The 17,439-nt window shown below is 36.9% G+C and overlaps 1 protein-coding gene across 11 annotated transcripts in view; it reads right to left on the bottom strand.

Moving 5' to 3' along the window:
- CPLANE1 (ciliogenesis and planar polarity effector 1) overlaps nt 1-17,439 on the bottom strand; it is a 149,014-nt gene that overhangs the window by 88,371 nt on the left and 43,204 nt on the right. For all 11 annotated transcript variants that reach the window (XR_006382179.1, XM_044232526.1, XM_044232525.1 and 8 more), the window contains 6 exons: nt 12,089-12,317; nt 10,817-10,956; nt 6,738-6,952; nt 4,657-4,821; nt 887-1,025; nt 92-201 (listed from right to left, as the gene is read on the bottom strand). Coding sequence is in view for 10 of the 11 variants with exons in the window: in XM_044232526.1 (XP_044088461.1) it covers nt 92-201; nt 887-1,025; nt 4,657-4,821; nt 6,738-6,952; nt 10,817-10,956; nt 12,089-12,317 (998 nt within the window). In the remaining variant the exon portion in view is untranslated. The remainder of the gene's footprint in view (nt 1-91; nt 202-886; nt 1,026-4,656; nt 4,822-6,737; nt 6,953-10,816; nt 10,957-12,088; nt 12,318-17,439) is intronic.

Raw genomic sequence — 17,439 nt, 5'->3', positions numbered from 1 at the left:
AAAGACTTTTATAAGCAGTAAAATCTTCTATCAAGCAATAACTTCTCAAATAATATTTGTTCATTTTCCTTATTCTTATGCAAGTACATACCTTTTTTCCCTCCACATTTTCTCTTGCTTTCTGATACTGCCTGCAACTATAAGATAACTTATCACGAATATGCAGCATCCAACACAAAGCACAAAGTTCTCTGAAGCAACCTAAATCAGGAATACAAATATGAAAAACTGGATGAGTATGTACACTCATATAATAGCAACTTCACCACTGCTCATTTTCTTTCCAAAATAAATATCTTTATTTTGTTGATTATAAAAGAAACATATGTCCATTGCCAACACCTTATATAAAAGTCATGAAAATTCTTTCAGAACTTTTATGTACATTATTCTAGAATATTTCATGCATGGGCAGTTGCATAAAAATATTGAAAACATTTTTGGAGTAAATAACTTACTCTATTTACTAGTAGTTTACTTGCTTTAAGCTTCATAGCCTATTGTAGATAATGTTCAAAACGAATACACACAGCTCTACTTAATACTGGATAGTTAGTTTATTTGGAAAATCCCTTATGATAGGCAACTAAGTTTAAAATTTTTCAATACTAGAAACATACTTTCCACTACTGGACAATTTTTTAACTAAAAGCAATAAAAGTACACAAAGATATATATAATCATACTATGTATGCTGGGCAGAAATTAGGTCTTCTTTTCACTTAATGTATCCTGGATATCTTTCCTTGGTGGTAACATAAACATACTGTCTTTTCATTGCCAATATAGTATTCTGTTGTATAGAAACTTTCTCAAATCAATTGAATATATATCATTATTAATATTTAGGCCTAATTTCTAAGCAAGCAGCTCATTTTGGACAAACCTATTGCTTTAATGGAAACTTCATCAAGCTTGTGGTCTCCAGCCGCTCCAGGTCGAAAGAATGCTACCCCTCCTTTACAGTAATTAAGTAATGACTGAGGGAAAGGACTCAATGAAGGAAGGGACCCTTTCATTCGAATCTGAAAGAATGACAGAATATGTTAATTATCAGTCATCTGCATCTATTTCTAAGGAAGGTATAATGGAACAAACAGGGCAGGTAAGATAAACCATATAGAATGGAAAAACACCCCATGGTTCCTATATTATGTAAGAAAATATCCCTGACATGAGCTGTACTTTCAGAAATTTAGCTCACAGATTTAATTCAAGAAATTCACTAGAACTACGGATGCCTGGGTGGCTCAGGTGGTTAAGCATCTGCCTTCAACTCAGGTCATGATGCCGGAGTCCTGGGATTGAGTCCAGCATCAGGCTCCTTGCTCAGCAGGTTCTTGCTTCTCCCTCTGAATACCACTCCCCTTGTTTGTGTACTCTCTGATAAATAAATGAATAAATAAAATCTTTAAAAAAAAGAAATTCATTAGGCTAGGTCATAAAAGAGAAAAGGTTTCAATCAATTTTTTTCATCACACAGTTTTGCCTATATAGAAAGAATTTAAGGCTATTTGTCCTGACTTTCCCCAAGAGCATAATAAAGAAAAAAAAGATATTTAAGCATCTATCCTCCAAAATAAAACTATGTGCGTATCTAAAAATAAATATGACAAAAGTTATATCTACCTACATAACTTTCAAAAAACTTAAGTGAAAGAATTAAAGTCACTATTTGGCAACTCCTAATAAAGAAATGACTCCAGCAAGGATAATGAGTAAATGTTCAATTACGTAAAAAGTTGCTGGCCTGATGGAGAATGTGAGTGGGTAAAACACAACCCGAACTCATGAATCCATTTCACCGTCACTAAAAGTGAGATAAAAAGTCCTATGTGTCACATGATATGAAGCAACAGGGAAGTACACCACACAATTTATGAAGGACCCATTTCTAAGAAAATGTGAACTGATCAAGCCTCTGTACCTCAATGAGTGTAGAGTAATTACTAACAGGGAAATAAAAGGAAAGAGGAATAAGTTAAATGACACCAAAGAGATAAACTATCAAACACATGCACAATACAGTAGACAAATTACCATGTTTCTCTACAAATCAAGGAGAGAAAAGAAATTAAAGGAAATTGCTATAGAATAAAAGAAAAGGAATCTAAGAGACATAAACCTGAAAATGAAAGGATTAGCAGCAGGTTTCTAACCTGCTTTCTCCCTCTTCTATTCACTTCCATAAAGAGAGAATCTCATCAAATCCCCTTGTAATCATGCTAATAACAGACATCTTGTCAAACAAATGCACAGTATTTACTAGATACACAGAGCCTAGCTAGGTTGGTTATTACAAATAAACAAAGAATGCATGGATTTATGGAGTAAATTGTGTGGAAATGTCACACAAGCTCTATAATTAAAGGAGATGTTCAGTAACTGATACTCTCTTATGTCATGATGTTAAACAGAGGTCAGATCACATTCTCCCACAGCTGTAAAACCTTGGTAGCAATATATGCAATTGCAAGCTTCACCTAAGTCTTTTAGTTATATCCTTGAAATCATGGGTAAAAAGTTTGATCCTGGATAAGTCTGTTGATTCTTATGAGTCAGACTTTATAATATAGACCTTCCTATAAGCTCATAACCAAACATGGGTGAACTTTGGTTGGACTTTAATTCTAAAAAACCTACTATTAAAAAGACATTTTCAAAATCAGGGAAATTTTATTATGGACCAGGTATTAGACATTAATAAGTAATTATTGTTAGCTTTGGTATAATAATATGGTGGTTTTAAAATATGTCCACAACTTCTTTAAAACTCATCCCTTCAGTGTAGATCATACTAAGTAACTAGTTTCTAATTAGCAGAATACGAAGTGGTTGTACTGATTTCTGGGATTAAATCACAAAGGCATTGTAGCTTCCACCTTGCTGTCTTTGGGATCACTTGCTCAGGAGAAGCCTCCTGCTAACAACCAGCACAAACTTCTTAGCCATGTGCATGAGCTATCTTGTAATCCGATCTCTGCTTCCTGTCAAGCATTCAGATTCCTGCAACCAACAGTCCCTATTTTGTTATGCAACTTTAAGAGAAATGTGATTTTTTGCTTTCATGAATAAAGACCCTATAATTTTGGTAGCAACAAGCATTCCAACATTCCAACCAATTAGAAAACATCAATTTACTACAACCAAATTTGTAATTAAATTATACGCCCAATAAAGTCTGAATGAAGGAGGTAGAGAACACAGCAATATAGGGAATCACTTATAAATTGTACAAATTTCTGTAAGAATGGATCTCCACATTTTTGGAACTTCTCCCAACATCAGTAAATTCATGGGCTAACAATAAAACTATCAGAAAAATTTGAGGAATAGTGAATTAGAGGGAATTTATGTGTCACTTCTGTATATAGACTAAGGGTTGACAACAGGCCTAAAGATAAGCTGCAAGTCACACACGGCACTGGGCAATCAGAGTAGCAATGACTACACACACAAAGGCTCTAATCTATGGCCTGCTAGTTATAGGAGGCATGTCTTCAACTATGTCACTAAAGTCTTAACACAGTCTTTACGCTAGCTAAATTAGTTAAAGCTAGATTAAGTGAGATTACTGTCAGGATTTGTACATCAGATCAAACTTCTATGTGAATCTAATTTCCAAATTTATTGTAGAAAACTGTTTACTTAAACAACTTTTTAAAAAGATTTTATTAATTTATTTGACAGAAAGAGAGATCACAAGTAGGCAGAGAGGCAGGCAGAGAAGGGGGGGCAGGAAGCAGGCTCCCTGCTGAGCAGAGAGCCCCATGGGGAGCTTGATCCCAGGACCCTGAGATCATGACCTGAGCAGAAGGCAGAGGCTTAACCCACTGAGCCAGTAAGGCACCCCTTAAACAATTTTTTTAAAAATGAAGTCGTCTATAAAAAACAGACTCAGTAGATCTTGGAACTATTAAAACCAGTCTTTCAATAACACAGGAAAACTCTTTGCCCTACTTAGTAAACATGCTTTGAAAATAACTTTGGGATGACAAGATACAGAAAGGGTACAATTTCATGTTATTATTCTATGATAGCTGTAAGCAAATTTTACAAATCTTTCTTTCTAAAAAAAAAAATGTCAAATTTTCAATAAGAACTTGGTAACTTCTCAAAGTCTCTCTAAAGGTTCTACTAATAAAAGTTGTAGATTCTTGTTTTAAATATAATCAAGGATTGGGGCACCTGGGTGGTTCAGTCAGGTCCAACTCTTGATCTCAGCTCATGTCTTGATCTGAGGGTCATGAGTTCAATCCCCATGTTGGCTCCACACTGGGCATAGAGCCTACTTAAAACCAAAAACATTTAAATATAGTCAGGGGCCAAATTAAAGATATTTGGCGCTAATAATATTTATTTCCACATTTCAAAGAGACAGACAACAAGCTTATAAAGGGGTTGCATCTGGATAAGGGACATGTGAGCAGATGTCCGGTCTGGCCGCTTATCAGGTAAAGATGCAGCTATGGCGCAGCTGAAGTCAGTGTAGAAGAGGATACAGCCTTGCTTATTATAAGCAAACCTGAAATCTATGCCTTTATAAGATAGGATTCCTTGGAAAATTGTCATAATTGTAGGTATTTGTAAATATGAATAAATATTAGTAGATTTAAGTAGTTTAACAGTACATAAATGACTAAGACACTTCCAGACCTTCTGCATGACTTTTCTTGCCCATCTCAACTGCAAGATGTACCACTGTGCCACAGGAAAAGAACACCGAGCTGCCCGGAAAAGCAAGAGCATCCGTTGAAGAATTCCAGACACCTTTTGGCGGTTCTCTTTCTCAGCTTTTAAAAGAAGATCATCACCATCTTCCTGAAGAAATATAACCAATGATTTTAGTAGCTAGTAATATGAAAATTTTAAGGGGTAAAGAGAAAATAAATACAATGTTTCTCAAACTAAAATGTTCCTGGAGATTTATAAGGGAAATTTTGAGGGATGGCCTCAGATTTCAACTATACCTATTGCTAGTGTCAAGGAAATATTTCTCTCATCTCAAACAATGTAAAGGGCTAAACTGACCTTAAACCCAAGACTTCCCCTACAACAGTTAAAGCCTACCACTCCTGACTCCAATGGTACTAATGGACTGCCAAACAGAACCTTGCATTCTCCCTAGCCAAAAGTGAATCTCAGTACCCTGAGGGAGAGAAATAATGGGGGAGAAATAATTCTATTGTTTTTCTTTCTCCACCTCCCTCTCTCTGGACATAGACAAGGCATCCTTAAAAGCTATTGGGAGCCACCCTGCTCCCACAAAGGGAGCCAGCCTTAAGCTGAAGCTAACACTTTAGAAAACAAACTAGAGAGGAAGAGCTTAAATCTATGTTAACATAACTGAGTCAGAAGACTACCCTATTACTGGGCTTTTTAATTAGGCCAGCCAATTTGGACCAAGTTTTCTATTATTTCCAACCTAAAGAATTCTAATTGATACAGCGTGATATTTAGGAGAAATCCTACCCCTCAGGATTATTTTATTAAAAAGTAATAAAATGAATCAGTACTAAGGATCACAATCACTTGAACTAGAATCAGTGTAGCACATTCCAAAAATATCTTAAATGATATTCTTAATTTCTAAACTTCTTGAATTATTTGTACTGAAGACTCAGAATGTGAAATGTGACAAAAAAGATGAATTACTAAGAAATATGATGGACAATTTACTCCTTCCATGTATAACATATGACATTTGAAATATCAATAAATGAAATATTTTAAACCTATTGAAACATAACTATAACAAATAAGAATAGAACAAAACCTCTTAAAAAACAAAAAAGCAGAGAAGTTGCTCATACTAAAACAGTAAGTAGTGAAGAAACAATACTAGAATCACTTCAAAATATTAATCAGATGTGGGGCGCCTGGGTGGCTCAGTGGGTTAAAGCCTCTGCCTTCGGCTCAGGTCATGATCCCAGGGTCCTGGGATCGAGCCCCGCATCGGGCTCTCTGCTCAGCGGGGAGCCTGCTGCCCTTCCTCTCTCTCTCTGCCTGCTTCTCTGCCTACTTGTGATCCCTGACTGTCAAATAAATAAAATAAAAAATCTTTTAAAAAATATTAATTAGATGTAAAAAAAATTTATATGTAAATTTTATATTTTATATGTAAAATTTGCATTAATACTTTAAATCTTAAAGCCAGCTAATTCTGATACCATGAGAGCAGAGAAAAAGTTCCTGAGAGGAACACCGTATTGCTATTTATGACAGAAGAGTGCAGGAGAAAAAAATGACCTACCAAACAAAAAAACACAGTAAGTCTTTCAAAAGAGGCAAAGACAATGAGGTGAATAAAAGACTGAAACAATGTATGGCTTCTAAATTCTGACATCCGTTATGTATTACCCTAAACAAATGTCTATTTTTTAAAAATCTGGATAAAGAGAACTCTTTCTTGATTTTGTTTTATTATTGCAATAATTTTAACATTTATTGACTGCTTACTACGAGTCCTAGGCCCTAAGGTAAAAGCTTTTACAGGATATCTCACTTAATCCTCACAATAATGCTATTACAGTTACTATAAACATCAGCATTTTACAGATAAGGAAACTTAAACAGCTTAGTACATTGCTTAAGATTATACAATTAATAAACACCAAAGCTGGGATTTGAAAGTTTGTCTTCAGAGCTTGCATTCTTATCTTGATAATTATTATGAAGTTGATTATTTTAAAATTTAGACAAAATCAATTTTAAATTAATTAAAAGATTAAGCTTACTTCACTAAGAACAGCTGGCTGAGGACAATACAATGGAGGAGCTGGAAGATACAGGCCAACTGGCACTAAGCCCCACAGTCTCCTGCTGAAGTCTTTGGCGGAGTTTACCAGAAGCTGAAATGTCTCAGACAAAACATCTGCATCAGCCATAACTGCTGCTTTCAGTACTTCCTGCACTGAACCAAATAGCAGATTTACGTCTTCTTCAATGGGATCTGCCAAATACAAAATTAGTAAGAAAGATTTATACTATGCTGATCCTATTTTGTAGTGTAAAATTTCCTATTTGAAAAAGCAGATCATCAAAAGTGAACATACTGGTTGACATGCAAAATAAGCCAACTTCTAGCCAGAAATTTAGTAACTATTCTGCTACTTTATTCATTCATTCACTCATTCATTCATTCATTCATTCATTTATGGAGAGAGAGATTGAGCATGGGTCAAGGACAGGAGGAAGAAAGAGAGAGGATATCTTCTTTTTTTTTAAGATTTTATTTTTATTTATTTGACAGAGATCACAAGTAGGCAGAGAGGCAGGCAGGCAGAGAGAGAGAGGAAGAAGCAGGCTCCCCGCCGAGCAGAGAGCCTGATGTGGGGTTTGATCCCAGGACCCTGGGATCATGACCTGAGCCGAAGGCAGAGGCTTCAACCCACTGAGCCACCCAGGTGCCCAAGAGAGAGAATATCTTAAGCAGGCTCCATACCCAGAGCAGAGCCCAATACAGGGCTTGATCTAATGATCCTGAGATCATGACCTGAGCTGACAGACTGAGCTTAACCAAGTGAGCCACCCAGGTGTACCTACTACAGTATATTTTAAATAAAAGTTAGTAAAAATGATTTATGTCATGCAGCTAAAAATAAAATGAAATAAAGAAAAGCAAAAAGATACAAAACATTCCCACCAACAGTGTAAGAGAGTTTCCCTTTCTCCACATCCTCACCAACGTTTGTTGTTTCCTGTCTTGTTAATTTTAGTCATTCCAACTGATGTGAGGAGGTTTCTCATTGTGATTTTGATTTGTATTTCTGTGGCAAGTGATGTGGAGCATTTTTTCATGTATCTGTTGGCCATTTGTATGTCTTCTTTGGAGAAGTGTCTGTTCATGTCTTCTGCTCATTTCTTGACTGGTTTGTTTTTTGGATGTTGAGGTTCAAACAGACTGAGGGTGGCAGGAGGGGAGGTGGGAGGGGATGGGGTAATAGGGTGATGGGCATTAAGGAGGGCATGTAAAATGATGAGCACTGGGTGTTATATGCAACTAATGAATCACTGAACATTACATCAAAAACTAATGATGTGGGGCGCCTGGGTGGCTCAGTGGGTTAAAGCCTCTGCCTTCAGCTCAGGTCATGATCCCAGGGTCCTGGGATCAAGCTCAGCATCAGGCTCTCTGCTCAGCAGGGAACCTGCTTCCCCGCCCCCACTCCCCCACCGCTCTTCTCTGCCGGCCTCTCTGCCTACTTGTGATCTCTCTCTCTGTCAAATAAATAAATAAAATCTTAAAAAAAAAAAAAAAAACTAATGATGTGTTATATGTTTGTTAATCGAATTTATTTATTTATTTATTTATTATAAAGATTTTATTTATTTATTTGACAGAGACACAGCAAGAGAGGAAACACAAGCAGGAGGAATGAGAGAGGGAGAAGCAGGCTTCCCTCAGAGCAGGGATCCCAACGCGGGGCTCGATCCCAGGACCCTGGGATCATGCTCTGAGCCGAAGGCAGACACTTAATGACTGAGCCACCCAGGCACCCCGGCTAACTGAATTTAAATAAAAATTTTTTAAAAAGGCAAAAAAACAGTCCTACACTTAGCTTCAACTATATAAATACGTATATAAATGTGGATATGTCCCAAAAGGTAAAGTGCAAGGAGATGTAGATGATAGAAATAGAGATTTAGGAACTTTTATATTATGAAATATTTAAAGCATGCTTTAAGATACAGAATATAATATGAAAGCACTCATGTATTTATTGACTTTTCATTCTTGTCTGATATTAGCATTGTTGATATATTTAGTATTTTTTAAAAATAAAATGTTTCAGATACAGTTGAAATTTCTGTACCAATCATATTCCATTCACTCTCTCCAGAAATAGCTACTATCCACAATTTGGTATGGGTATAAAGGAACTCCTTTTATACATAAGCTGTGTCCTACACACCTAGAGAGTTCAAATTCATCTTACACTTCACAACCATCTGCTGAGTTTGTTCTTAAATCAGTTTAAAAGGTTTAATTTACATATGTTAAAATTAATCCTTTTTAAGTATATAGCTCAATGAGTTTTGACAAATTTATGCAGCCTTGTAAGAATAATGCCATCACCCCCAAAAAGTTCTTCTGATGGCAACCACTGATCTGTTTCTTGTCCTTACACTGTTTGTTTGTTTGTTTGTTTTTAAGATTTATTTATTTGAGAGGGAGAGTGAGGATGAGGGGAGGGGCAGAGGGAGAGAATTCTTCAAGCGACTCCACGCTGAGCCCTATACTCCACATGAGGCTCAATCCCACAAACCATGAGATCATGACCTGAGCAGAGACCAAGAGTTAAGACACTCAACTAACTGAGCCACCATGGTGCCCCTTATAGTGTTACTTTTAATAAAATATCACATAAATGGAATCAAACAATATGTAATCTTTGTTTCTGACTTCTTTCATTCCCTACAATGGTTCTGCAATTCATCCACGTTTTTGCCTGTTATCAGTAGTTTGCCCCTCTTCATTCCTGATTATTCTATTGTACAGATACAATGAAATTTGTTTATTCATTCACAAGTTGACAGGCACTGGAGTTGTTTCAAGTTTTTGACAATTATGAAAAAGCTGCTATGAATATTTGTGTACAGGTCTTTTTGTGGTTCTATGTTTTTATCATGCTTAAATATCTAGGGGTAGCATCCACTGAGTTTCTATTTCTTCTGTCTTTCTGACTCCTGGAAATTTTCCCCACTTTCTCTATATATTAGCCTTAAAACATCTATTTTTATGTTTTATCTAGAAACACATTTTATCTATCTATTTATTGTGGGAAAGTTTTGCAGATTATTTAAAACAACATATTGCCAGAACTATAAGTTCAGACTAAGACTTTTTTAGTCCTCTTTTTTCAAAACCAACTTTCATGAGGTTACATTATCTTTTTATTTATTTTAAAAATTATTGACAGAGGTGCCAGAGTGGCTCAGTCAGTTGAGTCTCTGTCTGCCTCCAGCTTGGGTCATGTCCCAGGGTCCTGAGATCAAACCCTGAGTTGGGCTCCCTGGTGAGGGGGGAGCCTGCTTCCTCTCTCTGCCTCTGCTGCTCTCTTGATCTCTCTCTCTCTCTCTCTCAAATAAATACATAAAATCTTTAAAAATAAATATTTAAAAATAAATTTTAAAATATTGGCAAAAAACTAGCAAAGAAGTTTTTAGTCAGATTTCCAAGTATTATGAGTTCTTTCTGAAAAGAGGAGTTATAATTAGTAAGATCTAAGAATCTAGAGTTAGAAGTCTCACCGCTTAATAGAGACATGCACTAACGAAATCAAAGGGTCCTACAGTAGTCATTAAACATATATCTTTAAATACCTGACTTCATTACTTTTCATCTAAATTTCTCCATTTATAAAACAGACAAATTTTATAAGGCTTCTGGATAAATCTATGAAATATATGTGATATTACATTTTTTTTAATTTTGTCATGCCACTCTGAACTTTTCAAACTAAAAACAAAACCAACCCTGTGATTTATGCACTCAGCAAGACTTGAACTAAATACTCTCTTGTGTGTGAAATTCTACAGCTATGACTACAAGAGAAAATAATCCAAATGGAGAAAAATATAACTGGTAAAAAGATATGTACAGAAAATCAGAGTCTCATTCAGTTACTAACCATTTTTTGAGCTGGCTTAAGTTTTGAATGCTCCCATGATTAGGAATAAATAGCAAACTTTTATCTTTGATAACCTTACTGCAAAGTTTAATATATTTGTGGATAATAACAAGCTTTTTAAAATATCATAAAGTTTATATTAATTAAGCTGATACACCGTCAAACAAAAGTAGGTAACATACCTGTAAACTGTTTGTGTCTTGAGCCCATTTCATTTTTTGCTTCGGAAGAGGTTGGCCGACCTAAAAAACACTGCAGTTTTTCCTGGAAAATCTGTGCAGGAGTCAAATTTATAGGTAAATTCAGACCCTTTTTGTTGGACCTGAAATCACATCAAGTTAAGAGAAATGAATCCAAACTTTAAAAAAAAGAAATATTAACACACTAAGAACTAAACATGAAATTTTAAGGAACAGTGAAATTCATTTTCTTTATTCATCCTCTATTTTAAAAAGAAATAATTAGGGGGAAATAAGAAATAATTGAGGAAATATCACACTAAGAAAATTTTTAAGGCGCTCCATGATTATGATACTAATACATCATCCCATCATTATTTCTCATTGCTACCCTACAGTCTACTCTATCCAAACTGTACCAAACTCGTCTTTAGCCATATGCCTTTGCTCATGTTTGGAATGTTCTCCCTCCCTAAAGCTACTCCATTTGTCAAGATCCTGCCTTCCCTTTAATGCCTATCTCAAATGATATCTCCTACATAAAATATTTCCTGTCCTATGCCCATTTCATAATATTGCTCTCTCCACTGCATCACTGGTACTTTTTTACCACACTACCTAAATTATAATAATGCTTTGTCCTAATGTCACTATTAAACTATGAATGTTTTAAGCATGAAGACTATGTGGCATCTATGTTTATGTCTACTAAAATATCTGGCAGAGAGCTTGGTATAGAAAGGTCACATATAAATAAATATATGTTGAATTACTGAACTGAAAAATATCAAAGATACAGAAATACCATAATGTTCAAAAAGTTAAAATACATATTAGATTGATTAGCTTAAAATTTAAATCCTACTTAAGATAGACAAACTCACCCATTGACTAAGACTTTTGAGGGAATTACTAACAAATGTGCTAAATAAAAGTGGATTTTTTTTTAAGTTTTAATACAAGAAAGCTGTGAAGCTGTCCAACATGGTAGCCACTAGCTGCATATTTACTATTTAAATTTAAATTAGACTGAAAACTCAGTTCCTTGGTCTTACTAGCCACATTTCAAGTGCTCAATAGCTACATATGACTAATAGCTATCATACTGGACTGCACACATAGAACATTTCCAGCACTGAAAACAATTTTATTGGACACCTCTGGACTAAGGATTCCACAAAATGTGCAAATGCCAGTAATGGGAGAAATAAAAAGTTAGATGTCACTATGATACTATTTCTTAACCTAAGTTTGCCTACCTAAGTTTGTACATACCTTATGAAATTGCTATCATGTTTACAGAACAGTTGGAAGGCCACACCAACGGAAACAGATGTCTTCCAGTCTCCAAGTTTATGTGCCAGCCACACAGCCTCTGGAACTAGGCCACCAATAAGTAATAATTCAAAGGCATATTCAACTGTCCACACATCAGAAAGATTCTGATCTCTTACAACACTGGCCACCTTAGAGTGTTGTAAAGGAATAAGTCGAAGGGAGTATTCTATGAGTAAATAAAAGAAAATAGATATTACAATTAATTTTCAGAACTCACTTCTCCTCACATAGTTACTTCTCTCTCTCTCTTTTTAAGATTTTATTTTTAAGTAACCTCTACACTGAATGTGGGGCTGAAAACTTACAAACCCAAGGTCAAGAGTTGCATGCTTCACTGACTGAGCCAGCCAGGAGTCCCTATCTGTTTAATTAGCATTTGTTACACAGAATCACAAGAAAGATGCCTCAGTGCCTCAGTCAGTTAAACATCTAACTGGTTCAGGTCACAATTTCACCGTCCTGGGATCGAGCCCCATGTGGAGCCTTCAGCAGGGAGTCTGTGTCTCACTTCTCTCTCCCTCTCCCCTTTGCCTCTCCCTGCTCATGCTTTTTCTCAAATAAATAAGTAGAGTCTTTTCTTTGTCTTTTTTTTTAAGATTTTATTTATTTATTTGATAGAGAGAGAGTGAGAGAGCACAAGCAGTGGGAGGACCAGAGGGAGAGAGAAAGGCCGGCTCCCCCCTCGAGCAGGAAGCCCGAAACAGGGGCCCGATCCCAGGACTCCCAGATTATGATCTGAGTGGAAGGCAGATGCTTAACTGACTGAGCCAGCCAGGTGCCCCTAAATAAAATCTTTTTAAAAATGGTTTAAAATGGGGGCACCTGACTGGTGCCATCAGCTGAGTGTCCAACTCTTGGTTTCAGCTCAGGTCATGATCTCAGGTTCATGAGATCCAGCCCCACCTTGGGTTCTGCACTTAGTGCAGAGTCAGCTTAGGATTCTGTCTTCTTCTCCCTCTGCCCTTCTCAAACTCTCTCCCTCTCTCTAAATAAATAAATAAATAAAATATTTTTTAAAAAGTCGTTTAAATAGGGCGCCTGGGTGGCTCAGTGGGTTAAAGCCGCTGCCTTCGGCTCGGATCATGATCCCAGGGTCCTGGGATCGAGTCCCGCATCGGGATCTCTGCTCAGCAGGGAGCCTGCTTCTTCCTCTCTCTCTGCCTGCCTCTCTACCTACTTGTGATCTCTGCCTGTCAAATAAATAAATTTAAAAAAAATCTTTAAAAAAAAAGTGGTTTAAATAATACTCAACATACTCTAGGTTTTGTTTTTTTTTTTTTTTTAAAGATCTTATTTATTTATTTGAGAGAGAGAGACAGAGAGAGCATGAGCGAGGAGAAGGTCAGAGAGCGAAGCAGACTCCCCATGGAGCTGGGAGCCTGATGCGGGACTCGATCCCGGAACTCCAGGATCACGCCCTGAGCCGAAGGCAGTCGTCCAACCAACTGAGCCACCCAGGCGTCCCTAGGTTTTGTTTTTAACACTGAAGAAAATGCCTCATTAGTGGATCATGAAGTAAATGCCAGCATTCTTAAAAAATGAAAAAGAACTGAGTAGATTTAGAAAGAGACAGCATTGAGTACATTACATAAAACAAATATAAATACAGTTTAATGAAAACTTTGTCAGATAATAAAAACATACTTATACACACTAAAGTATACTGGGCCACAGTGTACAATTCATTACTGTGGGCTAACTGAAATACATCTCTATTTCTCCTATTAGAAATTTGGAGACCAGGGGCGCCTGGGTGGCTCAGTGGGTTAAGCCGCTGCCTTTGGCTCAGGTCATGATCTCAGGGTCCGAGTCCCACATCAGGCTCCATGCCGAGCAGAGAGCCTGTTTCCCTCTGTCTCTTTCTCTCTGCCTGCCTCTCCGTCTACTTGTGATCTCTCTCTGTCAAATAAATAAATAAAATCTTTAAAAAAAAAAAAGATTCTCAAGAATTCTTAATGAAAAAAAAATACATATTGCTAACATTCCCAATCACTTCCTCAAAATAAAACTGGCAAATGATATACATGGGTTTCTGCTCTTTGAAATGATCAGTTTCTCATGTGACCTAGTCTCTGCCCATACCAAACACTAACACTTAACTTTCTGACAAACACGTTTGGATAGAAACACAAAAATTTGCCATTCACTTGAATGTTTGATTCTGCACAGGCAAAGAGCCCAGAGACTGATGAAATTTTTCCTACTTTTTTATTTACTATGAGCAAAGTACGTAATACTAAAAGAATTTGAATGATTTAATTTTCTAAAAATTTTATTGTTTTCATACAGCAAACACCATGCCAAATAAGCAACTCAAATCCTCAACACATTCTGCCATTAGTTCTGATTAAAATGACTAACATAGAAACTATTCTAAGTCAAGCCCGCAGATACCTTTTTCAAGATACTAGAAATTAAATGCTATATATATTATATTCAGGTATTTAACTTTTCAATAATCACAGTCTCAGGCTTAGGAAGAGATCACAAAACTTTCTTTCCTAGCCTCTCCTCTCACTGGGAAGATATGTACATAAGAAATACAAATGTGTGTCTTTGAGCTTTTATGAATGGTTATGAATATGCCCCAAAACAATTCAATAATTCTATCACCTTTCTTCCTACAATGTGATAAAGATTAATCTTATCGGGGCACCGGGGTGGCTCAGTGGGTTAAAGCCGCTGCCTTCGGCTCAGGTCATGATCTCAGGGTCCTGGGATCAAGCCCCGCGTCAGGCTCTCTGCTTCGCAGGGAGTCTGCTTCCTCCTCTCTCTCTGCCTGCTTCTCTGCCTACTTGTGATCTCTGTCTGTCAAATGAATAAATAAAATCTTTAAAAAAAAAAAAAAGATCAATCTTGTCTAGGGATGCAAAGTGATCTAAAAAGACAAAGATCACGGCAAACAACTAAAGTCCTATAAATAATGTAGGCTAGGAAAGATAAGAAATCGAGATAAGCTTTCTAAGTCAGGATTTGGTCTTTTTTTTTTTTTTTAAGTTTTTCAAAAAAACAGAGGGAGTACTACCTTTTCTCTTTAGTAAAATAATGTGGATTAAGGACATTTGTTGTCAGAAACATTACTACCAAAAATAGAAAATACAGGTGATAAATACCTAGGGATGTAACAAAAGAGAGCTTAAATATAAAACCACTGAAATGATAATAAATGCAGTTGACCCTTGAATAACATGGGTTTGAACTGTGCAGGTCTACTCATACACAATTTCTCTGGATAAATACAGTACAGTAATATAAATGTATTTTCTCTTAGGATTTTTTTTTTTAAGATTTTATTTATTTATTTGACAAACAGAGATCACAAGTAGGCAGGAGCAGGGGAAAGCAGGATCCCTGCTGAGCAGAGAGCCCAATGCAGGGCTCCGTCCCTGGAACCTGAGATTATGACCTGAGACCAAGGCAGAGGCTTAACCCACTGAATTGCCCCTCTCTTACGATTTTCTTAACATTTTCTTTTTCTAGCTTACTTTATTGTAAGAATACAAATGAACTCTTTATCTTATGGGTAAGACTTGTGGTCAATAAGTTATCGACAGGTTATCGACAGTTTACTTCTGAGGGAGTCAAAAGTTATATGTGAATTTTTGACTGTGCATCGTGCTGGCATGCCTAACTGCTATATTGTTCACGGGTCAACTGTATTATCAAATGTACAAGGAAATAAGTCACATGTATCTGAGTAATATATATTCTGGGGGAAGGCATAAAGTGAAAGGAGTGCATGCTGTTAGAAAGAAAAGGCAGGGAGCACCAGCTGAATCTGAATTAGGACATGGTCGAAAAGGACAATGGTGGACAGGGACAGGAAAGCAGACAGAGCCTGGTGGAAGTTGAGTACCTGTTTCTATTTGTTCCGCTCCCTAAAACAAGCCATAATCAGGTTAGGAAAAACTCTTCTTCCCAGAGAAGCAGGGATCTACTAGAAAAGAAACCATGAAACAAGTTCTTCTGATCCTACCTCACAAACATGACTGTCTAGGGAGCAGAACCTCCTGAAGAACCCCAGGTGAGAAGAGAGACTAGCACTACTGCTAAAGTGTTGTTCAAGTGGGCATAGGCAGTCCTCTGCTCCTTTTTCTGTTAATATTTATTTATTTGAGAGAAAGAGAGAGCACAATGGGGAGAGGAAGGGGGAGAGGGAGAAGCAGACTCCCTGCTGAGCAGGGAGCAAGATGCAGGACTCCAGCTCAGGACCCCTCAATTATGACCTGAGCTGAAGGCAGATGCTTAATGGACAGAGCCACCCAGGCACCCCCCCCCATTAAACTTCTAATTACCTTATATCTTGAACTATTCTAATATATGTGTATCAGTTCATGCTACTTCCTGATGAAATCCCACTGTACTTAAACGGCAGGTTCCTTCCCCTGGCTCACAACAACTGGCTCCTGTCTCTGCCTTCATGTCTCATCAGTCTCCACCTCATCCTCTATGCTCCAGCCACACCAGCCTTTCAGTTTCTCAAATGCATCAAGTTTATTCTTGTTCTGGAGCTTTCCCACAAGCTCAGGTTAGAATGCTTTAAGTACTGATATGTCCATGCTGTTCTTCCTTGTCATTAAGAGTTCATCTTAAATGTCCCCTCCCCCCAAGAGAGCATTTTCCCAAATTCACCATCTGAAATAGCCACTCAGTCATCACGCATTACTCTACTTCAGTTCTCTGCATGCCAGTTATCACCACTTGATATATCTTGTTTATGTATTCATTTATTTAACTTTCTGTTTCAAGCTACTAGATGTTATTTAATTAGATGTTATATATTTTTTTTAAGATTTTATTTATTTATTTGACAGAGAGAGATCACATGTAGGCAGAGAGGCAGGCAGAGAGAGAGAGAGAGGAGGAAGCAGGCTCCCCGCTGAGCAGAGAGCCCGACGCGGGACTCGATCCCAGGACCCTGAGATCATGACCTGAGCCGAAGGCAGCAGCTCAACCCACTGAGCCACCCAGGCGCCCTAGATGTTATATTTAAATTCCATAAAAGAACAGGCATTTTAACTGTTTTGTTCATGGTAGTCAGAATAAGTCTATTTCATACATCAAAATAAAAGAACTACAAATATCTTCATATTGTTAATCTCATGTGGTGCATGTTAATATATTTCTAGCACCTATAACACTGCTTGTTACACAGCAGACACTTAACAAAATTAGTGCAATAAAATGAACATCATAGAAATCTGTGTACATGTTTCTCTCCATGAGGGCAGAGCAGTTCTCTACGCACTGATCTGTGGTACATATTGACATTAATAAAATGATTAAAC

Source organism: Neovison vison, chromosome 1 (genome assembly GCF_020171115.1).
Source record: "Neovison vison isolate M4711 chromosome 1, ASM_NN_V1, whole genome shotgun sequence".
Lineage (NCBI taxonomy): Eukaryota > Metazoa > Chordata > Mammalia > Carnivora > Mustelidae > Neogale > Neogale vison.
This window is presented reverse-complemented; position numbering and strand designations above follow the sequence as displayed.